At 39.1% G+C, this 24933-nt stretch overlaps 1 protein-coding gene across 3 annotated transcripts in view; it reads right to left on the minus strand.

The window, feature by feature from the left end:
- The window catches only part of ERBIN (erbb2 interacting protein), a 118078-nt gene that overhangs the window by 48558 nt on the left and 44587 nt on the right, over positions 1-24933 (minus strand). For all 3 annotated transcript variants that reach the window (XM_031063875.1, XM_031063873.1, XM_031063874.1), the window contains exons 4-5: positions 15644-15841; positions 12622-12739 (exon numbers count right to left, since the gene is read on the minus strand). In XM_031063875.1, coding sequence (XP_030919735.1) covers positions 12622-12739; positions 15644-15832 — 307 coding nt within the window. In that variant the 5' untranslated portion in view covers positions 15833-15841. The remainder of the gene's footprint in view (positions 1-12621; positions 12740-15643; positions 15842-24933) is intronic.

The raw sequence follows: 24933 nt of genomic DNA on the forward strand, positions 1-24933 counted from the left end.
CCACCACCCCCTGCCCATCGCCGCTGCTCTGAGAGCCCCCACTGGCAGTGCCTGCAGACACCAGCTGAGACAGACCCCTGGGAGGGGGCCAGGCCTCAGCATGGCCGCCAGCACCGGGAGCGGGAAAAACTTCACATGGCAGCACACCAGCAACGCGTCCAGCAACACCAACACAAACCCACTGGCAAATGTAAAAAAGTCCTTGCCATGAACATCTTGGGGACAGTGAAATGGTTCAATGTAAAAAACAAATACGGTTTCATAACCCGGAATGATAACAAAAAAGATGTGTTTGTTCATCAGACTGCTACAAAAAAGAATAATCCCAAGAAATACCTCCACAGTCTAGGAGATGGAGAAATTGTGGAATTTTATATAATAGAAGGAAGAAAAGGCCCCGAGCAGCTGATGTGACAGGACGTGGTAGAGTTCCAGTGCAAGGTAGTAAACATGCACCAAACTGCAAGCATGCGAAATATTATCCACATCATAGAAGTCCTCCACACACCTACCAAGGACATAGAACCCAAAACAAACAACCACCAAGCCCCAGCAACAGCCTAAAAGCAAGAAGAGCACAGAACACTGGCAAGCTGTCCTGCATCCAAAAGCCCATGTCGATTATGAAAGAACCTTCCAGTCCAATAAGTTCCACTTCTTCTCATACCCTTCCCCAATTCCTGTGGCCTTCCTGCCTCCCTCCCACTTTCCCCTTTTCCTTTCCATTGTCCTATTACCCCTTTTTATGTTCCCACAAATTCCTACCACCCTTTCCCCTCTTCTATGGTCTCCCTCCACTAATCCCTTTCCCCAGAGCTCCTTCATAATACCAGAGGGAGCGTGATTAGGAGGGAAAGAAAGGAAAGTTTCCCTAAAGTAACCATCTTTTTCTTAAAGTAATGATTTCTATTTGGAGTTTCCAACAGGCACACCACCACCTACACTACCTTGTGCAGAGTCTATCACAGCTGACCACCGACCACTTTACCACAGGAGACAGCGAAACAGCCCCTGCTGAAGAAATCTTCTCCTGACTCAGTTTCCTGAAAAACCGTGCTAAGAAAACCCCGCATCCCTCCTGCCAGCTCTAAGACACTCCAGAAAATCTGTTTGGACATTGAGGACTCAGAATTGTTTGCATTTTGAAAATTGTCTTATGGGCAATTTTGATCGTTTTTGTCATTATGTGTTGATTCAGTTGATCCTTCAGAAAAGCCTTCTTAATAATATAAAAAATGGGGAATTGTGGAGGCCCTGGGGGGGCATCTCATAAGCTACACCCTGTTGGCTCCTTCCCCTGGTCCTATGTCTGAACATAGGTGCTCCTGAGCCACTCCCTCCCTTTTCCCTGATTGGGCCTCACCTCTGTACTGCCCGGAGACCAAGGTCAGCCCCGGGGACTCCTGGAGCGAGAGAGCGGGACCCTCCAGGGGTGTGTGTGTCTGGGACCTGAACATCTCACTGCACAGCTGAATTAAACATCTATGGATATTATGCAAAAACCCTTTTTGCTTCTTTACCTGGGACCTTATGAGCAGCAATTCAGGCTGCAACACATCAGGACTTAAGAGATGGCAGTAGACAAGTAAAGCAGTGACAAAATACAAACTTTAACCAATTGGTGATAATGAGAGGCAAAGCTACTGTGCTGACTTCTCCATAAATTCAACTAAAGCAGTGACACCATTTCTTTAAAAATAGACTTTTAGGTCTTTCCTGACAGGAACCTGTTTGTCATACTACCATTGAAATTATTACTTTTGATTCATTGTACTCTGTTACTCAAAGGTGACAGGCAAGAAAAAAATATGACATTCAGTTAATCCAGCAGTTCAAATACACCTAAGTATCATGGACATTTTTGGGAAATAACTTGCTAAACTCAGAAGCAGAAGAGACCAGGATGATCTTAATTCCAGTTATAGCAATAAACCTAATTCAGCAAAAGAAATATCCATACATGGAAAGCATCTAACATGACAATACCCTGCGCCTGTAGAAATGAAGTTACAGATGATTTGTATGAAGTGGCCTTCTGGTGTCTGAAAAATAAATCAAAACCTCTTCATTGCTGAGGATACAAATTTACCTTCTTAAAATAAGCATTTACACTAATCAAAGTAAACCACTGCTAAGCTTTTCCTTGGAGGCCAAACTATGTCTCAGACTCACTCTGTGCCCTTAGTTTTGCCATTTGAATCATGCTGAGAGACTCTCTAAGCTTAGTTTTTCTGAGAGATGGTCTCACTAGTGGCCTTGGCTTGGTCCTTGGATGAAAGATTGCTCTTGTCCAACACATTAAACCATGTGTTTATAATATTAATATTAGTTTCCACTGTCTGTGTCATGAACTCATGGAAGCACAGAAAGCTTAAATTTGCGGTAACTACGTAAAAACCAAAACACATAGCACATCCACTAGAGGGGAGAATGTCAATTTAAGCTTACTCTGAAAACAACAGCCAAATAAAATATTAGCTATCCAAATACAGACATGTTAAATCAGCATGCTTTTATACATAATCAGAGGACACTACAGTAGTCCCCTATTTGACTATGCCTTGGGCAAGAGACAGTAACAGTTTTAACAACAAATTAATAACAGAAATTCAACTGATATGAGAAACCTAAGAATGAGGGAGCCTGGGAACTTAATTTTGCTTTTTCTTCAAGCCAGAATCATCATGGTACATACAATCTTAAGCAACCTCACTCAGTACTTCAGTACAGATAAACGGCCATCATTCAATATTGAGAATGACAGCATGAAATATACCTAATATTTGTAATAAACATTCAGAAACTAGGGAAAAAAAATACGGAGACTGCTATTCTCTACCACGTGATAGGAAGTTGCATTTACTGACTGGCTATATAACAATGTTCTGACCACTCCCTTTTTCTCAGCTATACTCCTCCTGCATGCTAGAAACATGCAGTTATTGTTGCATTAGTATTGTTTCATTTCTCCCACCAAGAAAAAATCAAAAAGCAAGCAGAAAGAAGAATAAATAAGAAGAGAGAAACATGAGAAAAAGATATGAGGAAAATGGGGTTGTAAAGAGTGCTATTGTAAGAGGAATTGTTGCTTGCTTTTCTGCTTTCCATCTGTCCTCAATATTCTGAATCTTTTTCCCCATTAAGGAAGCTCAGCAAATCTCAAGGGATTCTGTGACCACATACATCTTCACTCATTTTTAACATTGTGCTAATTAATCCATTTGATAGCCAACTCAATCCTTCCATAAGCCTCTCATTAATTGAGTACTGCAAATTGAGATCCACATTCCTTCTAAATCCCGTTTTTCTTCTGGGGTTTTTACTGCTTTCTCTGTTTTTACTGCTTTCTCACTGATACCCAAGGATTACAGAAGACACTGCAACAGTTCACCTGGTCTGTTGCAGCCTCATTCCACTTCCACTGAAAAGCATTATATGGACAGGTTCTTCAACATATCATTAATTTTGTATTTTACATGGTAACAATCACTATGCCCAACACATTTCAGTGCTCAATTTGTTTATAGATCACGCTCACTGTTTTCCAAAAAAATACAGACTATTGTGCCTGTAGACATGAATATTTGCAGAGCACAGTAGGAGAAAACACAATTTGCTGATCATCTTTAACCACCAGATCCAAATTGATTTGGAAGCAAAGTTCTTTTTGTAGTGTAGTTTACCACAGAAGTTCGATTTATATAATAGCTTTTGGCATTTACTTGACTGTTCTTTCCTCCCTGTTTTCCCAGATTTCAAGCCCTTTTAAACTTGCTGCCAGTTTTTATCAAAAACAACATCATGCCCCCTCAACAACAACACCCCCCCCAAAACAAAAAAAAACCCCAATCAACAAACAAACAAACAAACAAACCTCCACCCACCCCCAAAAAATACACACAACCCCCCCAAAAAATTCCAAAACAAAACACAAAAACAAACCCCCAAAACAAGAAACAAAAAGACCAAAGAAAAGTTTAAACAAACCAACAAACAAACAAATACAACAAACAAACCGAATCAAACAAAAAAGTCTCAGAAAGAATCTTCAAGAACATTTGGCAGTAAGGTAAGGAAGAGGAATTTAAAATTCTTGTCTGAATTAAGCCAAAAGCAGAAAGCATTCATCATTCAGAACTCTACTTGGCAAAACCTCACTATCTAACTTTGCGGTATTCAATTACGATCCAAGACCAGCTGTGGCACATGCAAAGGACATACCAAAAAGGTCATACAGGGATTTCGGGTCAACAAACGCAAATCTGGAGGCAATCAACCTCAGTTCTTGATCACATAACATGACTGAAATAAAGAATTTCACCTGATTTCTAACTCCTTGGAGAGCAATTTATTTTTTTTTTTGGCATATCCTGCCACAGCAAGTGTGCTCAAATGTTCTTCCTCTTCGATTAAGGACGGTAAGTATAACAGGGGTCCCCCTCACCATCTGAAGTTACACTCATCTCCTTCCCTACACAGCACAATCCTCTCCTGTCACTAGGAGCATAACTTGCAGAGCAGGAGAAAAAACTGAGACAATTTTTTTCTCTCCATCAGGAAAGATTTTTTCACTCAAATACTGGCAATTCCATCTCTATAGAAAACTGTGCAAGTCAGATCCACTGTTAGCAGAATCTTTTACTGCAATGGATCAGTGCTGATAGCCCTGTATGCTCCTGCTTCAGTCCTAATGCAGATGAGGGCTCACTCTGCAACTCATATTGTGGTCATACCTTAATTCAGAAACAAATGCTAAAGCTAGGCATGTCCATTATAGAAACCACCACTGCTATACAGAAGCGGCAGTATCTACTGATTTGTAGTACTATTCATAGAGACTTATACCTCTTCTTAAACAGAAAAATTTCAAATAAGCTTAAATTCGACCATGAAAAAATTTTGGTTCAATACCTAAAATGCACAGAGCAAGAAAATCACTAACACATGTGAGACCTCTAGAAGCTGTACCGGTGATGTTCCCAAAGGAGCCTGCAGCTAGATCTCTCAGTTTGTAGAAAATGCGAGGGGAAAAATCTCTCTCCAAAAAACAGGCACACTAAAAAGCTCTCTTGGAGCAAAATACATTAAACTACAGCCTGCTGTGCACTTACTCCACTCTGTACCCTTCCAAGTACAGAGAACACACAGGCAAACACATAGTTTCAGTTTGCATGAATGCTAATTACCTACTTTCTTCCCTCACCTAGTCTGTTTATCCTGATCTAACTTCTGGGCAAGCAGCTCCACCACAAAAAGAGAAACAGTTGTTTGTTCTTCCCCTCAGGCCCCTGCTACAACTGTCTTTCAAGCCCATATGGATGTAACACAGTAAAATATTTTTAAAAATATATGCCACAAATGTCCCAAAAAATATGAAAGATCTGTTTGCAAAACCTGAAATTTTAAACTGAAAACTTAATGTGTAAGTCACAGACTATATTCTTAGATAATTATGTATTTACACATTTATGTATTTTACTTTAATGCTGCATACCTTCTGAATGCAAATGAGCACTTTTCATTATTTGAAGTAAGCAGTGTATTAGAACCCAAACAATTCAATGCACAGTACTGACGCACCTACCCTTAAATTCCCCTTTCCATATTCTTTCCTTGCTGCAGCTGGTTTCAGACCCACCAGCATCTCAGGTTTACATGAGATGCAAGTTTCATCTGTAGGACAGCAGTAACACCTTTCTGTTACAGTTTTGGGGTTTGTGGGTTTGGATTTTTTATTGCTTTTATACACACGCCCTAGCACAGCTAAGACAGTGCAGCAAACATGTAAGAGTCTTCCAAGCATTCCTCCTCAAACCATTTGTAAGATCTTCAGTTTTTAGAGTAAGGTCTCTCTAGGCCTGTTCTAGCTGTGTCTCTTACATAATGTAAGTGAGAAGGAATATGAGTAGCAAGAAAGGTTTCTCAATACTTGCTCTGTGGAAAAAAGGATAGCCAGTAATTCTTCAGTAATTCAGCCAATCTTCTTAAAGACATGCCTGACACACTAATTTACCTAAACTAAGACATGCCAGGGCAGGGTAAAATTGCAATATGTGGAACACTAGCAGAGTTGTTGACAATAGTTGTGGCGATAATGCTGGATTGGACAATTTCCAAGGTTACATGGTTTTCAATCATGTTTAATTCATGGACAGAATGCTGTCAAGTACCCAGAGAAGCACAAAACGTAACCATTGGAAGCTGTTTTGCTTTTCCCTGCCCTGTCCTCTACTATCCTAGACTGCAAAATCAGTGCTGCACATCCAGTCACTTTTTGCTATTACATGACAACTTCAATCAAAGTACACCCTGTTACAAAAATGAAGATACAAGTTTCTCCTTTGCTGAACTGGCGAGGTGCATAGTGACAGTGGTGACACCACCAGCGGCTCCAGTAAGTTCTGGGTGGACTAAACACTAGGTTTGAGCTGGGCAAAGGGTTCCTGGGGTCAGGGAAAACTAAGTAACAGATGAGACACCTACCAGGATTGCCAGGAAACAGCCAAGTCCCAGCAATTCTTGCAAATGAGAGAGAGTGGAGAAAGGAGTAGCTAGGGGCGAGCAATCATGAGAGACTTAAATGGGTCCAGTGAATGCAAGGAACAGGACGTGTGGCTTTAGAAGGAAGTGGCACAGGGATCTCCATGGCAGTCCACTAGGAATGGCACAGAGGAGGAGCCACTTCATCCTATGGAGTCATCAACATGCAGCTTTTTTGGCAACAAAATTGGTGTCTACCCATTGCAATTGCTGTACTGATCATGAAACACAAACAGAGAGGCCACAGCTTCCACACCTGAACAGACCTCCTGAAGTCTCAGAGAGCCATCCAAACCCTCAGCTGCAGGGAATGCCAGAATGTGGAAGCCCTGCTAGAACCCAAAGGCAGAGTTGAGTGCCATGGGCGCAAGTGTGCCCAGACAGACAAGCTTCGTTGCATAAAGCTCTCACTAGCCGGCATACCATCTGGGAATCTGAGCAGGCCATTGATGATAGCAAGGTGATGACCCTCCCTTAAATCCTTGGAAGCTGAAGGTAAGTTAACATCCAACCCAAGCAAGTAGGATCAGCTAATTCACAAGGCAAGGGAGAACAGACTCTTGTCTCAGCTCAGAGCAGGAGAAAGAATGTTCCCTGTGCTACCAATCCACCCCTAGAAACAGATATGATGTTCTTGAGTTAGAAGGAGAAGAATCTAGGACAGGTAGCTAAGATCCAGAAGAAGAGAATTCAACTAAATTTTTATGGTCATCTTCAGGGTGACCTAATTACAGCATTCCAGTACCTGAAGGGCCATACAAGAAAGGTGGAGAGGGATCTTTTGCAAGAGCAAGTAGTGACAGGACATGGAATGGATGGGACAACATTCAGATTTGATGATAGGAAGAAAGTCTTTACTGTGAGGTTGGAGAAAACTGGCTGCCCAGAGAAGCTGTGGATGCTTCCTCCCCTGGAAGTACTTACAGTTGGGTTGGATGGGACTCTGAGCAACCTGGTGTAGTGAAAAATGTCCCTGCTTCTGTCAAGGGAGTTGAAATGAGATGATCTCTGAAGTCCCTTCCAACACAAATCATTCTAGTCTACAATCCTATTCTATGCTGTCTTCACATGTAAATCCATATCTACAAACCCTATAATTACTTTTACAATACCTTTTCTTGTGTTACAAACATTTCTTTTGAGTCCAAGAAGACATTTTAATGAACTTATTTCAAAATTTCAGATACATACACTCAAATTTCACGTTCAAAACCTCATCTGCATTGTAATTTCATTCAATTCACATCCTCTCTTACACACAGAAATAATTTTACTATGAATAGACAGATTCTTTTCAGTACCTTCAATATGACAATGTATTTAAGGAGAAAGTACTACAAACACTTGAAAAAAGACTTTAAATAGAAGGGCTGCCTACATTTAGTGCACATTTATAGGATCTATTCAGTGATACACTATCACAGAGCTACAGACTCAGAACTCTGCAGGAAATCAATGATCTTTTATTTCACTATAATGAATGATTTAAAAACCCTGGTCCTGTCCTCCTCTCTGTCAGTATAAGCAGAGAAATAGCGAATTTACAGCAAATTATTTTGTATTTGGGATCTTCCTGTCTTACTTCTTCAGCAGAAAATGAAACTTGGATCCATCTCCCTCTATTACTATGAACAATTCTCAATCCCTTGGAAAAGCCAAATTCTTAAACGTACCAGATGGGCAATACAAAACTGAATAGTTTCTTGAATTCTCATTCTCCAATTCCACAACTTCTGGCACATAGCATATCAAAGACAGTTTGCCAAATCAACAGATAACTTTAGAACATTGAAGAAAACATATTTGATCTAAATTTGCATCTGTTAACAAAATTCTTTAAAATTACTGGAATAACTTAATAGGCAGATATGCCTGGAGACAGGGGAGTGAGGGGAGGGGAGTGTTTTCTTAGGTTTAGGTTGTCTATTTTTCCATGAAGATTCCTTGTAATACAGATTAACAAATTGACATGAGTAAATTTGTTGTAACATCACTGTGAAAGAAATATCTAAGAGACTACTGAAGGTACTGTTATTTCCAAAGCCCCAGGTTACTCTTGGTCTTGCTAGTAATTTTCTCATCTTGCTCTTTAATCCTCCAAAGGCCTGAATAATATGGAAAATAAAAATTCAATCTTTTTCTTTCTAACCCACAGACACAAGCAACTTCAAGTGCATTTCCCAAGCTTCCAGGAAAGCCTGATTTTCCTGGCAGTCACCTCATCCTATGTTTCAGCCTTTCAAACCACTTGATTTGAGTAACCTGTAAAGCTAACTCTTCTGTACATTTAGATACGCCATCAGACATTGCATATAAATTCCTTCCCCTTCTTCAAAGAAGAGTCAAAAATATTTCCTTGACGGCCTTCCACATTGCCCTAGATGCATGCCAAGGCTGGCATGCCAGAGTCACAAGGAAATGATTGTTCCTTAAAGTTTAACCCCAAAAGACACTGATTTGGGGGTGAAGAGTGGAGTTGCGGGGTTTTTTGGAAGGTGGGGGTTTTTCCTGTGCGGCTGTCAATACATAAATAAATTTGCCATACAGGATTAAAAATGTTTTTATTTTCTTTAGCCTCATAAATAAAACATTAATTAAAATGAATTTTTCTACACTGGTCTCACATTCTGTATGCTGCAACTTCTCTTTAAGATGTAACTTGTCAGGTGGGGTGGGAGAAAAGGCATCTCTCAATGCTTTGTATTGTGCAGTATGTAAATTTCTGGTATAGAAATGCAGTTTATTTATTGAACCATTTGTTCAAGTATGATTTCATCTTTGTGACTAGGCCATTACAAGGCTTCAGGCTGAAATTTCAAAGCTGAGGTGTATCTGGAAAGAAGCAACAAAATAATTCTGATGTAAAGGGTTCACAGTAGCCTTGGGAGTCAAGTTAAAATGCCACAAAAGAACAGTAGGTATCCTCATTACCAAAAGACAACAGAAGTTATTGACTACTACCAATAATTAAAGCAGAGTTAAGACTAACTCTAGTCTTTGCTTGCTGCACATACAGCAGCAATCTGCTCTTTCTGGGCTACACTCATGCCACAACCACTTCAGCAGCCAAGGATAATACATTCCAGACCACACTCTTGTACAAAGACTTCTCTATGCTCCTCAACTCACAACCCTTAAAGGCTTGCATTCCAACTCAGCACATCTCAAAACATACATCACTTCCAATAGTAGATAAACTGACAGAAGAGAAGTAGTCAAATGAAAATCTGTAAATTAAAAAAACACCCTGTCTGCCTCAAGAAGACCCAATAAGACAAGATGCTGCATGCTGAGAGCATACAGGGAAATATGCATGTCTCCTGGCTTCCTGTATTTTACGAAATTTTCCCTGTGCTTCTACTTTTGTTCACTGCTGGAGGATGCTAGATTAGATGAATCCTTGTTCTGATAAAATGTTATTAAATATTCTTAAGTGTCAGCATTTGCACATCTGCTGTGTCTCTGTTATGGAGTTTTATATATTGTGCACATGAAACAAAACACATTTAAGCCAGAAATTGAAAGGGCAAGACTTTTCCCATGCTATTAAAGCATCGCTATCTTGGACTAAAATCTTTCATGTAACAAATCTGCTAACTTGAAAAATTTCTGTGATTTTGATCCTTCATCTACACATCAAATATTAAGCACACACATATATGTGCATATAATTCTACTTGGACAACTGGATGATCTCCCATATGACTAGTCACACTCTGTAAGCCACACTGCAATTCATTAAGTAACTTGGAAACATTTTAAATTTGAAGCTTAGTTTTTCATTTTCCTATCAGCTCTTTAGAAGATTAAATACTCTGGTCAATACATTTGATTATGTCTATGTCAGAAACAGCTCAAATATTTTATGTGAAAGTCCTATCATATTTCATGTATACGGATATTTGAAAACTAAAGTCTAACTATCCTTCTAAAAATACAACCTTTAAAAATAAATGTATTTTTGATGTCAAGGCATCTGCACTTCTTGATTTAGCCCAATCCATCTCAGAAGGAAACACTAGTACATCAGTACTTCAAGAAAAATAGAGGAACTATCATCATTCACTTGCCACAACCACAGGAATCTGAAAACCACTGAATTATTTTAGAATTCGGCATCTCTCATCATCCTGCACTTTTTGGGCCTAATCTCCACTAATGATGGTTTTTTTTCATAAACTAAAGGAAAGCAATTCTTTCCACAGAAGTCCACTGCTTCCACATTCTATTATTTTGAGATATAACAGAAAAAGGAATAATTGCAGATTTTGATAAATTTTGCTATTCTTAGAAAAGTAGTAAAATACCTCCTCCTATTTGGCTCTATTATAGACACCCATCAGAACAATGAGAAAGTCAGCAGTAAATTCTTACGAAAAGAAAAACAGACACAGGGGAGCAGAGTAGGCTTGCCGTTGTCAAGAGAAAAATTTTCCATGGTTGAAACAGTGGAGAGCTGAAGAGAAAGGGAAAACACTTATGCCAACAAACGAGGTCTCAAATAATACCAAATTTATTACAGAAAAAAGACCACTATTTCTTACTTCACCCAGCAGGAACAAACAGGGACTCTAATTTGGTTCTTTTAATTTTACAGAGGTTTTAGAACCACAGAAGACAAGATGACCGCAGCAAAGAAGCTTGTGACCTCAGAACTATTTTTTATGTGCAACACTAGTCAGAGAAGCTATCCAAATTATGATAAGTCTGACACCAGGCACATGATAAGTTTAAATAAGCTTGTACTCCCTGCCATTTCTCTGAAGGGTGTTAAAAAAAAACCCAACCTCTAGAAAACAGAGATTGATAGTTTACTGGGACAGTGTATCTCATGCCTTAGAGGAACAAGTGTTCTTTCTCTCTGTAGGTTTAGTTCAGGGCCATGACATTTTAGACAGACAAGTAGGTCCCTGGCTTCAGCTGCCTATTTATGTTCATGAGCTATGGAATTTGCAACAGCAGCGCTCAAATTCCCTTTTGCTGCTTTTAAGTCTTCTACATTGAGAACTTGTGTTGCAAACAGTTAATACTTTCAACTGTTCAGTGTAGGACAAAAAGATTATTCTTTCTCTTTTCTGTGCTACTGTGACAGTTTTAAGGCCAGCATTCTTTCTAAGAAAGACTATCAATCCACTTGTACCAGGAACAGATCAGTAACAACCAGGTCAATTTATTGCACTAAATGCTGTGTTCATTAAGCAGAGATAATAGAGTAAGAGTTTAAGTACAGAGTGGGCTAAAACAAGCAACTAAGGAAAATACCAACACCTCAACAACTGGAATGCTTTCTTAATAAAGCAGAACTTCGTGGAGTCATAATTACTTAGCAGCCCAAACAAAACAATAAATTGAATGACAAAATCTTTGGAATATTTATGTAATTCTTATATTCAAGTATTATTTCAATGAGGTATCCTCTTACTTAACTTTAAATTAGTAAGACAAAACTATTATATTCTCAATTAGCATGACAACTTCCCTCTCAAGTAAGTCACACAACTAAGTTTGATGACAACATTATTTCAATTTCCTCACAGTTGCACACATCTGCCAGCTTACTAAAGCACCACCATCAGTAAAATCCCATGAATACAATACTTGGCTGACAAAATTTCATAACTTATAGAAGTCTGACTCTCACAGAATGATAGATTTTTAACAAGTCAGCCAAGTAAACCAAGTCATGTCTATGGACACATAAGTACACTCCCCCATGCAAGAGAAGTTACCATCCCCAAAGCAGGACAGCAAAGCCAAGTCCTACTATACTACAATATTCCAAGAGCTTATTAAAATAAACCAAAACTAATTTTCATATTAAATAAATAATACAAATAAAATCCAGCAAAAGTTACAAACTCTCTTCAGTATAGTGACAAGCCAATCAATGTAAGAGATACAATAAAATATCACAACCAGATCATAGAAGAGCATCTTTTTATTGTAAGCAGGGATTTAGAGTAGCAATTTTAGAATTACTAGCTGTGCAGCTTCTAGAAATTATAGTTTCACTAAGGTCTTTGCACAGTCAATGGTGATTTGCCTTTTAGTTACCTCAATACAATAAGCGAAGTGACTTACCATTCTTGCTGACATCCAGTTCCCTGAGATTAATGAGATTTGCAATGGATGCTGGCAATGTGGTTAGATCATTGTCTGGCAAACTCAGCTTGTGTAGAGACTGACAGTTAAAAAGTTGCTATTGAAACAAAGGAAAAAGTGAATGTGATTTTCTCTCAGTTTTCTCTATACAGCTTTTGTTTTTAACCCCTTGAAATTTCTGACCTCATGGCCTGAAGACCAAGCTATTTAGAGTTTTTGTCTACCAAAAATTTTTAAATAGTTTCATTGAAAATTTACTCATTACAACACATCAGAAAGCAAAAAACTGTAGATAGTTACAAGGCAGCAGTTATGCTTAATCCTTCCTACAAATGCCTTCCAGGATCTCAGAAACTGTAACCTGTAGTTACATATAGACCTGCAAACATTGCAAACATGTTCTATAACAGACTTGCCATGTGACAACCCAGAGGTAAATAGAGTTTATTCAAGAAGAAAAAAATTGACAGACACATCTTTTGAAGTCAAATCGTTCTGGAACACAGGATTCAGTAGGTATTTACCTCCTCTAAAAGTATAAATTTCATTTTGTTATGTCTCCCAATATTTTTCTTGTTCATGCTTCCTATCTTAAGTACAAAATAAAAAAAAAAAAAGAAATTCAAAAAAGTTAAAAAATACCCCTTGAAAACTAGTGAAAAATATTGAACTAGTGAAAAAATTCAAACTAGTCAAAGTTCAAGCTAGGGGTAGAGAAAACTGTCTAATCTCTTCTGTATACATGCATTACCATCTTTATCAAATAGCTCAGAGCCAGATCTCTTCTTAAATGCAGGGTACCTAGAGATTCTTCCTCAAAAGCTTAACAAATTGACAAAGTAGGGAAAATAATCTTAAGAAGAAGAAAAAAGAAAAAACCTCAGAAGATAGGTAGGAAACTTACACATAGTATAAAATAAATATCTCTTAGAAAGCAGTTGAAAAGATTCATCTGAAAAATTTATTATGAGTATTTCTTTCATTATAGCTTTGGATAAGATCATTCATAAATGCCTTGACTTAGTTATTTTCTCTTTTGGAATTCTGAGAAAATATCATAAAATACCAGGAAGGGTTCATTGACTAAAAAAATTTATCCCAATCACTATCATACCACGAGCTCAGTTTGACCAAAATTTTTTGTGTCTCTCTCAACTACAAGGCCACTCTTTGAACCAGAGACTGAAAATGCCCCACTCCTGTAAAATTTGTACTTACCACCCAGAACAAAAGCAGACACGAATTAGCAAGATGGACAGTTAAAGGAATGAGCTTTAAGTTGTCTACTGCTGTTTCCAACTCTTCAGAAATATGTCCGTTAGAACTTACTTATCATTCATTAAGGCTTTGAAGAGTTTTAAGTCACTTAGGATATGGTGATGAGCTCAGGTGTTTTGGAGCCATTCCCTTATTTCAAGAATATATACTTAGACTTTCTCCCTGGAAAGCAATAATCTAAACTCTTGGAATCATTAGAAATTTCTCTGATAACTCAGGTCAAGGCATACGCAGTAGGAATTGCAAAATCCCCTAAAGGAAAATGGAAGGGGAAGGGAAGATGATGTTGACTTCGCAGTTATTCCTTTTGTTGCTCCTTTTCAGTGTTTACATATTCATAATTAGCAGTAGTAAATGCAGGAAGACACATAATTAAAGACTATTTTACTAAGGAATTCTTGTTTCTTCCAAACATCAGAGTGAGAGAGAAGTAAAACTGTTACAGTTTGAGCTTTTCAGCTCAAATGCACACTGTGGCTCCTGGCGTAAAAACGGGTACTTCTTCAGATGTGATTTAGCACATGGGATGAAGGACGGTGAAACAATTTCAAGTACCAAGTCAATTTTGAAGCTAAGACTACACACCCAACATTTCATGTAAAGTCAATCCCTTCCCTACCACAACCTTTCTCCCCTCCGGGTTGCTCATACTGTGCTGTTGACAAGAACAGCTAAATTAAGGAGCTACACTATAAGAACTGACTTTTGAAATAAGCTGGAATTCTGAAAAGATTCAAACAGGTTCAAAATCCAACAGCCACACTGATGGGTCATAAGGTTGACAAGCAGCCTCAAAACAGTTGTGTTGTGGCATACAAAGGTGAGATCACAAAACACTACTGGGGCAAACAGGAAAGGCAAGAGTGGGAATGTCTTAACAGGGTTTCCAAAAACTAGAGAGGGCCTGATAAGTATCACACCCTTCATATTTGAAATGGCTTAATAAAAAGCCTTTTTCAGAGTTGGAAGACTAAACAAAATGGAAAAGGAACACACAGCTTGAAACTCTGAGTCCATATTGGCTAGGATAATTTCAAATATTACAGGCTTTCCCCTATAGTTCTGCTTGGAAGTTTAATTATAAAAATTTTGGTCAAATGAATAAAAATCACTTTGACTACATCTTCACTACCTCTAATCTCTCTGCTTGCGTCCTTTGCCATATTTGAATTTATATGTGGGGGTGTTTTCTTCTGAAAATTGAAAGGGTAGCAATAAATAATGACCAAAATTACTTAAAAGCTGGAAAAAAAATCTTTAGTTTCTCAGAAATATGCCTTTAAGTATGACTTATTCTAATATAAAAACACATTAACTTGAAGCAAGTGTAGGCTTTTACATGTCCCTGCAGTTAAGAAAATAAAACCAAAACCCAAAAAGGAATAAAAGACAAATGTTCAAGCAATCTTTCTATCACATGGATGATTGAACTGTAGACTAGACCAAGGCAAGTGGTAGCCTACCTACTTCACAGTGCACAGAAACAGATTTATTAGCCAGTCTTTTCTGCTTTGTAACTCTCTTGAGCCAGATCTGTTGCTTGAGCAATTTCATTCCAATTCATGCAATAAAGTACTCCAGCTGGAATGCATAAACTTGCAGTCTACCAAGGCTGCTTCATGGCAAACTATGGCTCAAAAGCTGAAGCTGGACACTATTAGCTTCTACAATGCTGGTAAAGTAAAGACATAAGTGTACCTAAAAGGAAAATCATCGAACATACCTTTGGAAGCTCTTCAATCTGATTAGCATCTAAATACAGTTCTTCCAAGGTCTTTTCAAAAGTAAAAATCTCCTTAGGCACCTGTTCCAGGCTGCAGTGAGAATAATCAAGTGTAGTCACAGTTTCCTCCTCTCCACGCAGACAGCGGCATGGCACCAGCCGCAAAAACAAATTCCGCTTCGTTGTCATTTTCAGGCACTGTAAAAGGGAAATTGGTCAATTTAAAAACTAAGACAACCTCAGAAATACTCACGTGCAGTTTCGCAAACTTCCACTGATCGCTAAACACTGAAAAGAAGTAGCATATATATGTTCCTGCATATATATTTCTATTCACATGAGACACAGTGAGAAGCACAGACTTATTTTCTTTTAAATACAGCAGAACTCTAATGACATTAAATGGGGTTAACACACCTGCAGTTACCAGATTAAGCCAAAGTTTAGCCTATGACTTGTCACCAACTAACACAATCCTGTGCTGCAGAGAATCAGAGAACTTTGAAATGGGCATTTCTGAACTGTCAATTGTGCCTTTACAATACAGCTTATCCCACCTTTACAAAGATCAGTGGGATATTTTTGTTTAGCACAATAAAATTCACCCTCTGCAGAGAACTAAAATGTAGCTATAGGAAATCTAATCAGGTGGTTTTTTTGTACATGTAAATTTACATACCTTAATTTCAAATCCCTCATTTAATGACAGAATACAATAAAAAAACCCCAGTTTCTACCAACTGTTCTATCTGCAGTTTAAATGGACAGATTTCCAAGATAACAAGATGACCTCTTCTTGCAACTTCACTCTCTTCGGAAAACTTCAACACATCTTGCTGTGCACACTGGAATGAGGAAACTTCATGGGAATGTACCTTTCTTCCTTTGGGAATATACCTTTCTTCCTTTAAATTCATTGCTACAACAGTTCCCTCTATTCTTCATGACTACGTTATTCTGCTTTATCCCTACTCAGACTGAGAAGGCAAACCTAAATGCTGCTGACTCGCTAATCACTTACAGCATACATCAGCAATGCTCCTGCCTCTTTTCTCCCTAGCAACAGCACAAGTTTAGGTCTCTTTCTCTAATAAGCAATGGATTCTCACAAAATCTTCAGAATGTCACCTCAGGTTTGGCTGAAATTAGATGACAGACTCAATTTTTCAAGAAGGACCAACATATGTAGACAAACAACATGATCATGTCAGCTTCATTTCCTCAGGAAATTAGCCTAAAAATACATACTTTTCCAAAACAGCACTGAATATTTATTTTCTCGATCAAACTGCCAACACTTCAAATGAAAATATGCCTTTTTTATCTCCTTTTTTTTTGAACTGCTGAAATTATATTTCAACTTCTGGACTAGTGACGGGAAAGTTTCTCCTCCGAATACCAAAAAAGTCTTTCAGACACATTTAGCAGACTGCAGTTCAACTTTCAGACAGTATGTTAGTAATCCAGGGAGAACACAAAATACCATGCCCATGGCACTATGTAAAGTCACAAGCAAGACCCCTTTTCTAACTAAGACACAGAAACAAGTAATGCACTTGGATTTTCCTCTATGTGCAGCTTAGCTTTGCAAATACTTCACAGTATGTACAATTCACATGGCAACAGAACAAGGGACTGCTATACTTTAGTGTTTTCATTAACCAGAAGTAGAATTTATCACACAGGCTGTGATCAGTCAGATTCTACATACATCCATTTAAAAAAATGGAAGAAAACTTTTCATTAGAATAGCAGAATGTCAAAACCTCTTTTTTAAATAATGCTTCCACGTTGCTAGAATTTTGTTACAATGTTGACTATCAGAACACAGTATTTCCCATAAAACTGCAGCCACATTTAAACAAAAAGTGATCTAATTTTTTTTTAAATATTTAACTGTATTGCAATACAAAGAGATTGGAGATTGCAAATTTCACACTGGAGATCTTCACAAAATGGGAAAGTCAGCAAAACAGATAGCATAACCTCCTCCTGCCTCTTTCACAGGAACAGACTCAAGAATGACATCCTCTAGCCACCCATAGACAGATGCCAAGGATGCTATGAAAGCTGATGCACTCACTAGATCCAAGTTACCCATGCCTTCTCCAAGCCTCTGATGCTGCACATGAAAACACAAGCTGAATTCCCTGGTCGACATCTAAAAATGAAAAGCCTTTGACAAAAAAGAAATTTTGTCTCATTTTGCTAGTAGTTCAGAGAATGGCAAAGCTGTGGAAAAACACAATACTTCCAAAAGAAGCATCAACAGCAGTCTCTTTAAACAGGAGTATAAACAGAAGAACGTATGTCATGGAAACAAGCACTGGAAGCAGAGATTGTACATGTGAATTGAATACCAGAAGCCTGGCAGGGAAAGTCACACCTATATCCCACCAGCTGCAGCCATCAATAAGTTCACTTTGTCCAGCCATTTCAGCTTCTGAGAACTGTATTTTGAAAGCAGAATATTAAGAAGTTTACTACATGCTTCATATGAATAACAAAAAAAGGTACTACTTGCCATTCAAATCCCTTAAAAACACATTCATTACACTTCCCCCTCTTCTTCAGTGACTGTTCTCTTCACACGGAGTCCTACTTGTCCATGTCTCTACCAAAACCCATAAAGCCTAACAATGCAAAACCTACACACAACTAGTTTTTCTAACTCATTCTTTTATTTTGTAAGAGAGATTTTGAGCTTTTGGTAGGCGTGGGGGAAGAAAGATCTGGTAAAAGATCACATGCATCCACAGCACCATAAACAGATTAGCAAACGAATGCCTGCACAATATCACAGCGCTGGATTATATCTCCTTCATTACCATGTCTCTAAGTACCCAAACTCATATCACATCTTAAGCCAAAACAGTTGAAACTCATATATGAAGTATCAAATAAACAACCACCCCCCAAAGCACTGGTTTGACCAACCTGGGTATATATTTAATTGTAACTCTTCAAAATCCAGAATGAACCAAGAAAGCCTCATTTAAGTGAAGGCAGGAAACTGCAACGTGATTTATTTCAAAATTATTTTATGTTTGTTCAAATTTTACTTATCTACACATACAGGAAGAACTGTTAAACACTCATGTTCTACAACATAGATGGCTGCCAATACTAGGAAATGGGTGCGTCAGGATAGCGGCAGGAAACATTCCCCACTGTCATTCCTCTACAATATATATTTTATAAACCAACAGTCAGACATACACACTTCTTATCTGTCTCTGTCTACTCATCTTGTGGTCGGTTGCCCAAGCAGAAAAGTTGTAATGAATGAAAGGAATGAGAAAATACAGAAGAGAATCCACTGTTAGAACTATCAAAGACAGGAAAATGTAATTTCATACACATGTGCTTTTGTTATGTTGCTCAAATAGGAACTTCTCCATGTTTAGTTTGAGTAAATACACAGAATGTAAAAGGGGACACAAAGGATAGTGATTTTTTCCTGCCCATAAAACAGGCAAGTCGAGCAGGCAGAAAAATCTTGATTTCCTAATATACCACAACATCAGACAACCTGAAGCACCAAATCCAACAATGTAAAATTGTCTTGCAGACCTACAAAATTGTGATGGCTTATTTTACTCCACCACTTAACAACTCCAGTTCTTTATGAAGCAGATATAATAAAGACCTAGAAGGAAAAAAAAATCCGAAACACAAATAAAACCCTCTTGTTCCCTTAATCATTAGAGGTTAGGTTAAACACAGGTTTACCTGAGGTTCAGTGTTCACAGCCAACAGGAAAATTATAACCTTTATATAATTCTTGGGTTCTTTTGTGTTTTTTCTTTCCACTTCTTGAAGGAATAGGAAGGGAAAAACATCACTCTGCATAGGCTGCAGGTGATCTGCTCCAACTTGGACAATGATCTGCAGGGGAATCTCTGTTCTAGTGCCTGGAGCACCTTTGCCCCCTCCTTCACTGGCTCTGGTGTCTACAGGGTTGTCTCACATATTCCCACATTTCTTGCCTGGCTATTGTACAGTTGTTTTTAATGCTTCCTTAAACATGTTATCACAGAGGTGCTACCAAGATTGCTGACTGACTCAGCTTTGGCCAGTAGTGGGTCCATCTTGGAAACAGCTGGAATTAGTTCCAACTAGCATGGGGGCAGCTTCTGCATGTGGTGAAGTCACACCTGCAGAGCCCCTGTAGGATCCCAGAAGATAAGGGGCTAATGTGTTTGTCTCAAACACCAGTAGCAGGGTGGCTGTGGCGCCAAGGACTTTGGGAAACAACAGCCAAGGACTGCTGGCAATAACATGCTGTGAGAAAGAACAAGATGTGACTGGACGAGGGGCCACACGGAGGCAGGACAGCACTCCTCTGGGACACAGGTCTTTGATCTACCTCCTGGAGACAAGCACAGCTCAGTACAGCACAGACAGAGAAATGAGGTGGAGAAGCAGGCACAAGCTCTATGGGGAGAACAAGACCACCAAAGACCCAAAGCCCTCTGACCCATTTCCACAAGGACCTGGAAAAACAGACAGCACATGATGACTAATTAACACTGAAAATTCAAAACTTGCCCCCGGGTCAGGGAAAGTTTACCAACTAAAAAGGCACCCAAAACCAAGTCCAAGTGCATGGGTGTCCCCTGGACATCCTATTGGCTGGATCAATACTGGAGCCAGTACTGGCTCTCTCTCTCTTTCTTACTCCCTCTCTATCCCTCATTAATTTGTCTCTTGGTCTCCCTTCTTTTCACCCTACCCCTTTATCCAAAATCTACTGCTGTGTATTTACATTAGGAGGTATAGGACTAACATACCAACTTGCACGCCATATTTAACTAACTAACAAAACTTCATAAGCTGTTGTAGATCCTCTAATTTTAGTTATTCCTTTTGTAAAGCATCTATAAATCTTGGGTTCTCCCTTCCCCTCTCAGGTGGGACATCATACCCCAACTACTAAATCCTTGCCACCTACACCCAATACAAACTATAAACAGTAAAATTGAATAGAATTCAATTGTGTAAATTACTGTAAAATGAAGCTGAAAAGAAAAGCATTGGTTTGAAGACAACGAAAGAAAACAAGATAAACAGCAAGCTTGAGTATACACTAAATTCTAGTTCAGAAGAGACTAGCATCATTCAATGAACCATCACTCTTCCCTTTAACTCTGATGATTCCCTGCATACTGCCCTCACCCAAGTACCTGGCAGTCCAACAGCATCTGGAGACCTGCCAGAACCCCATGGGTCATTTGCAATTTAACCTCAAGTAGAGCTTAGGATCACAGTAATTTTGTCCTCGGTTTATGTTAATTTATTTTGAAATTAGTCCCTTAGATTTCCTGCCTGATGCTAACAAGATGGGATCCCCCATGGTCAAGAAAGCACGGCTTCCCCCTCCCAGGCCTTGTAAAAGGATGTTACATCAGCAGCAATTGAAAATGAAACTAGGTATCAGATGTCTATACAGAAAGGCAAGTCAAACTAGGCACACAAAATACAGCGAAGTACTTTTTAGTCCACCTCACCGTCTACAAACTAGTGCAGAATTATGGAGCTGAGCACATGTCAACACAGAAAAGGAAAAAATTGTGCTGGGGAGAACATAACCTAACATGCTGCCTGACAAACACAGAAAGGTTTTATTGACCAACTGACAGAAGTCCCAACATTTTCATGTCAAAACAAAGAATTATGAAAAAACTCGCAAGGGTTTTTCTCTGCCTAAAGCAGCAACAAGCACCACAGAAGACACCAAAACACAGGCTTTGTGGTTTCTCAATGAGAGATGCTATATTGTGAAAAGTAACAGCACAATTTACATGAATGTCTTCCAGTTAAAAACAGTACTAATTGTCATGAATTTGGGAAAACTATAAACAACATAGCTGTTTCTAGAAAGAACAAAAAACATCCTAGGTTTTTACAGTAAACAGAGCACAGAATTATTCACTCTAAACCCAAAGTACTCGGCACCTCTTACTCATCAGGAAATCATGGGGATAGGACGGGAAAAATGTGTAGGGGGTGGCATTAAGGCTTGGTACAGACTTCCCCTAAGATCAATCCAGTCCTCTTGGGCAGGAAAGGTGAAGTCTTAAAATAACAAACTGCAACCACTATTTTGCACACCCAAGCTTCAAAGTGTGTTTCTCTTCAATCCTTTTGCTTGTCATCTTTGGGAAACAAAAGGATAGCTCAAACCTGATGGCCACTGAAAAGGACCTGAAACATGCAAAGACAACCTGCACTGTGAGAAGCTTTCCCTTTATAAGGATCACTGGCATTCTCTGGTTGAGGGGGTGAAGCCTCATTTGATGACAATGCCAACTTCGGGTATTTTCACTCCTTCATCCCTTTTCATCCCAGCTATTTCTTTGTGTCTCTTCTAGAAAAAAAAAAAAGAATCCCCAAACTGCTCTGGTTAAGTCATACATTTCACTGAATGAGACTGGCAAACATACCAGTACAAACAAATGAACCAAAGTACTGCACTCTGGAGAAAGAACAAGTGGGTGGAAATAAAATGGACACGATTTTAATATGAAGCTATAATCTGAGGCTGCCTGGTTCTGGCATAAAAACAACACTCAACTGCATCCATGGCTGTGTGGTCTCATGCAGTCAAGGAATACCAAAAAACATGCCATGCTTGCTCACAGACAGCATTCAGAGAAAAAGAAATAAAAGCCATTACCCTTGAAACAACAATAGTGAATGGTAACAACAGGAGGAAGAACATGTTAGTAAATACAGTGAATGGCCAATTGTTAAATGAAAACATATTAAGGATGCTTGTTAAATTTTTTTTGAGAAAACTAATGGAACAGAGAGTACAGAAATCAGGTTTTTTTACTGATCCAGCATACCACAAAGTAACCAAACCCAGCCATTCTCCATTCAGAACTTAATAAATACTAAGTTCAAAGTTTTTCTTCGTGTTAACTACTTTGCAAGTTCTCAGTGCCTCTATACACTAAAATAACGAAAACAAACCACCCAAACCCATCCCCCTCTCCAAGGGCCAGGGCAGCAAGATAATTTCAGTTAATTGCCAGAAAACCAATGTCAGGTATGAATTCTGGAGAAATTTGCTTAAATTATCTCTTTTTTGCATTCTATAAATAAATTCTAATCAAATTTCAATTTACCATTTCCATTTTGCTTTGATTTAAAATAATCAGAAATCCTTTACACAATTAGAATGTGAAGCTTCTCATCAAAACACAGTAGAACATCTTACTTGTTACAGTTACCATGCTGTTACCTGTATCAGTAACATTTTCTTCATGCAACAATAGCATTTTCCTGTTTTACTGGAATAAAGAATCTCTAACTAGGTATGAGTTCTAGCAGATACTTTTTAGCTGAAAAGTTAATCTGAACTGCCTACACTGAAACAAACCTCATGCGTTAATTTTGACAAGTAAAATCCACCCTAAGCACATCAAAAGAACTCTTTTAGAACAATTATTTATATTTATTTTCTGCAATAAAGCAGTCAGCAGTACTTGGCCTTGTCATGGCAAAAGCTTAACAATGACAAAACCAGAATTACTCTGTCAAAATAGAACAAAAGTATTATTTTTAAACTGAGAAGAAGAGAATCTGTGGCAAATAACCTATGTAATAAAATATTCTATTTCAAGTGCGGCCTCTAACTGAAATGCAGTAATACTCGATAGCCTTATAAGCCCAGACCAAGACATCAGTAAATCAGATGTATGTGAGAGTATAGATCTGTAATTCAATAACCCTAGTATTTTTAGGACAGAGACAACATGAAGTTGTCTCTGTCCAAAATGTGTGTCAGCACACATCCAAGAAGTTCCTGATGGTCATGGATGGTAACTTTTTGACATAAGTGGTAGCACAGCCAACAAGGAAAGGTGTATTGTTGGACCTAACAAGCCAAGAAGGACTGAGAACGTGAAAGCTGGGGGCTGCCTTGGTTGTAGCAACCATGAGATGGTGGAACTCAAGATCCTCCGTAGAGGAGGTAAAGCAGCAATCAGGACTAGAACCCTAAACATCCAGAGAGGTAACTTCAGCCTCTTCAAAGACCTGCTTAGCAGAATCTCATGGGTCAGGCCTCTAGAGAAGAAGGAGGTCCAAGAAACTGGTCAATATTCAAGCATCATTTATTTCCTCCACGCTCAAGACCAGTGCATTCCCATGAACCAGAAATTAAGCAAAGGGGGCAGGAACCCTTTATGGATGAGCAGGGAGTTTCTGACAAATCTCATATAGAAGAATGAAATTTATGGAATGTGGAAAAAGGAACAGGCCACAGGTTAGGATGATGGAAACATTGTCACAGAATGCAAGGAGGTGATAAGGAAGGCCAAAACCCACTTCCAGTTGAGTCTGTAAAAGAATATCAAGGACAACAAGCAAGGCTTCTACAAGTAGTTCATCAGCAAAAGGAATACTAGGGAAAATGTGGGGTCACTCTACTGAATCAGATAGTTGTCCCAGTGAAAGAAGACAGAGAGAAGGTAGAATTACTGAATGTCTTCTTTCCCTCAGTGTTAACTGCTAAGGCCAGCCCCCAGGAATCCCAGATCTTGGGGCAAAGATAGGAAGGCTGGAGAAAGGAAGACCTACCCCTGGTAATTGAGGCTTTAATTAGACAGGCTTAACATTCATAAATCCATGGGCCTTGATGGGATGTACACACAGGTGCTGAGGGAGCAAGTAGATGATGTTGCTTAGCCACTCTCCATCATTGACGTGCTCAATGACGGGACAAAATTAGTCTCATCTTCAGAAATAGTATGAAGGACCCTGGAAACTACTGGCCAGTCAGCCTCACCTCCACGCCCGGAAAGGTGATGGAACAGAACATTCTGGAGGTCAGCACCAAGCATGCAGAAGAAAAGAAGGTCATAGGTGCAGTCAGCAGGATCTTCCCCAGGGGGAAATCATGCTTGACCAATCTGACAGCCTCCTGTGATGGCAGGGCAGGATGGGTAGGTGAGGGGAGAGCAGTGGTTGTTGTCTGCCTCCACTTGAGCAAGGCTTTGGACACCATCTCCCATAACATCCTCATAGGCAAGCACAGGAAGTGTGGTTTAGATGAATGGACAGTGGGGTGGACCAAGGGCTGGCTGAATGGCAGAGCTCAGAGGGTCAGGATCAGGGCAGCAGAATCCAATTGGAGGCCTGTAGTCAGTGGTGTTCCCCAGGGATCAATACTGGGCCCAGTCTCACTCAACTTGTTTATCACTGGCCTGGGTGAAGGGATCCAAGGTACCCTCAGCAGGTTTGCTGATGATCCAAACTGGGAGTGGCTGAAACACCTGAAG

The sequence above is a fragment of the Geospiza fortis genome, unplaced genomic scaffold (genome assembly GCF_000277835.1).
Source record: "Geospiza fortis unplaced genomic scaffold, GeoFor_1.0 scaffold397, whole genome shotgun sequence".
In the NCBI taxonomy this organism is placed as follows: Eukaryota; Metazoa; Chordata; class Aves; order Passeriformes; family Thraupidae; genus Geospiza; species Geospiza fortis.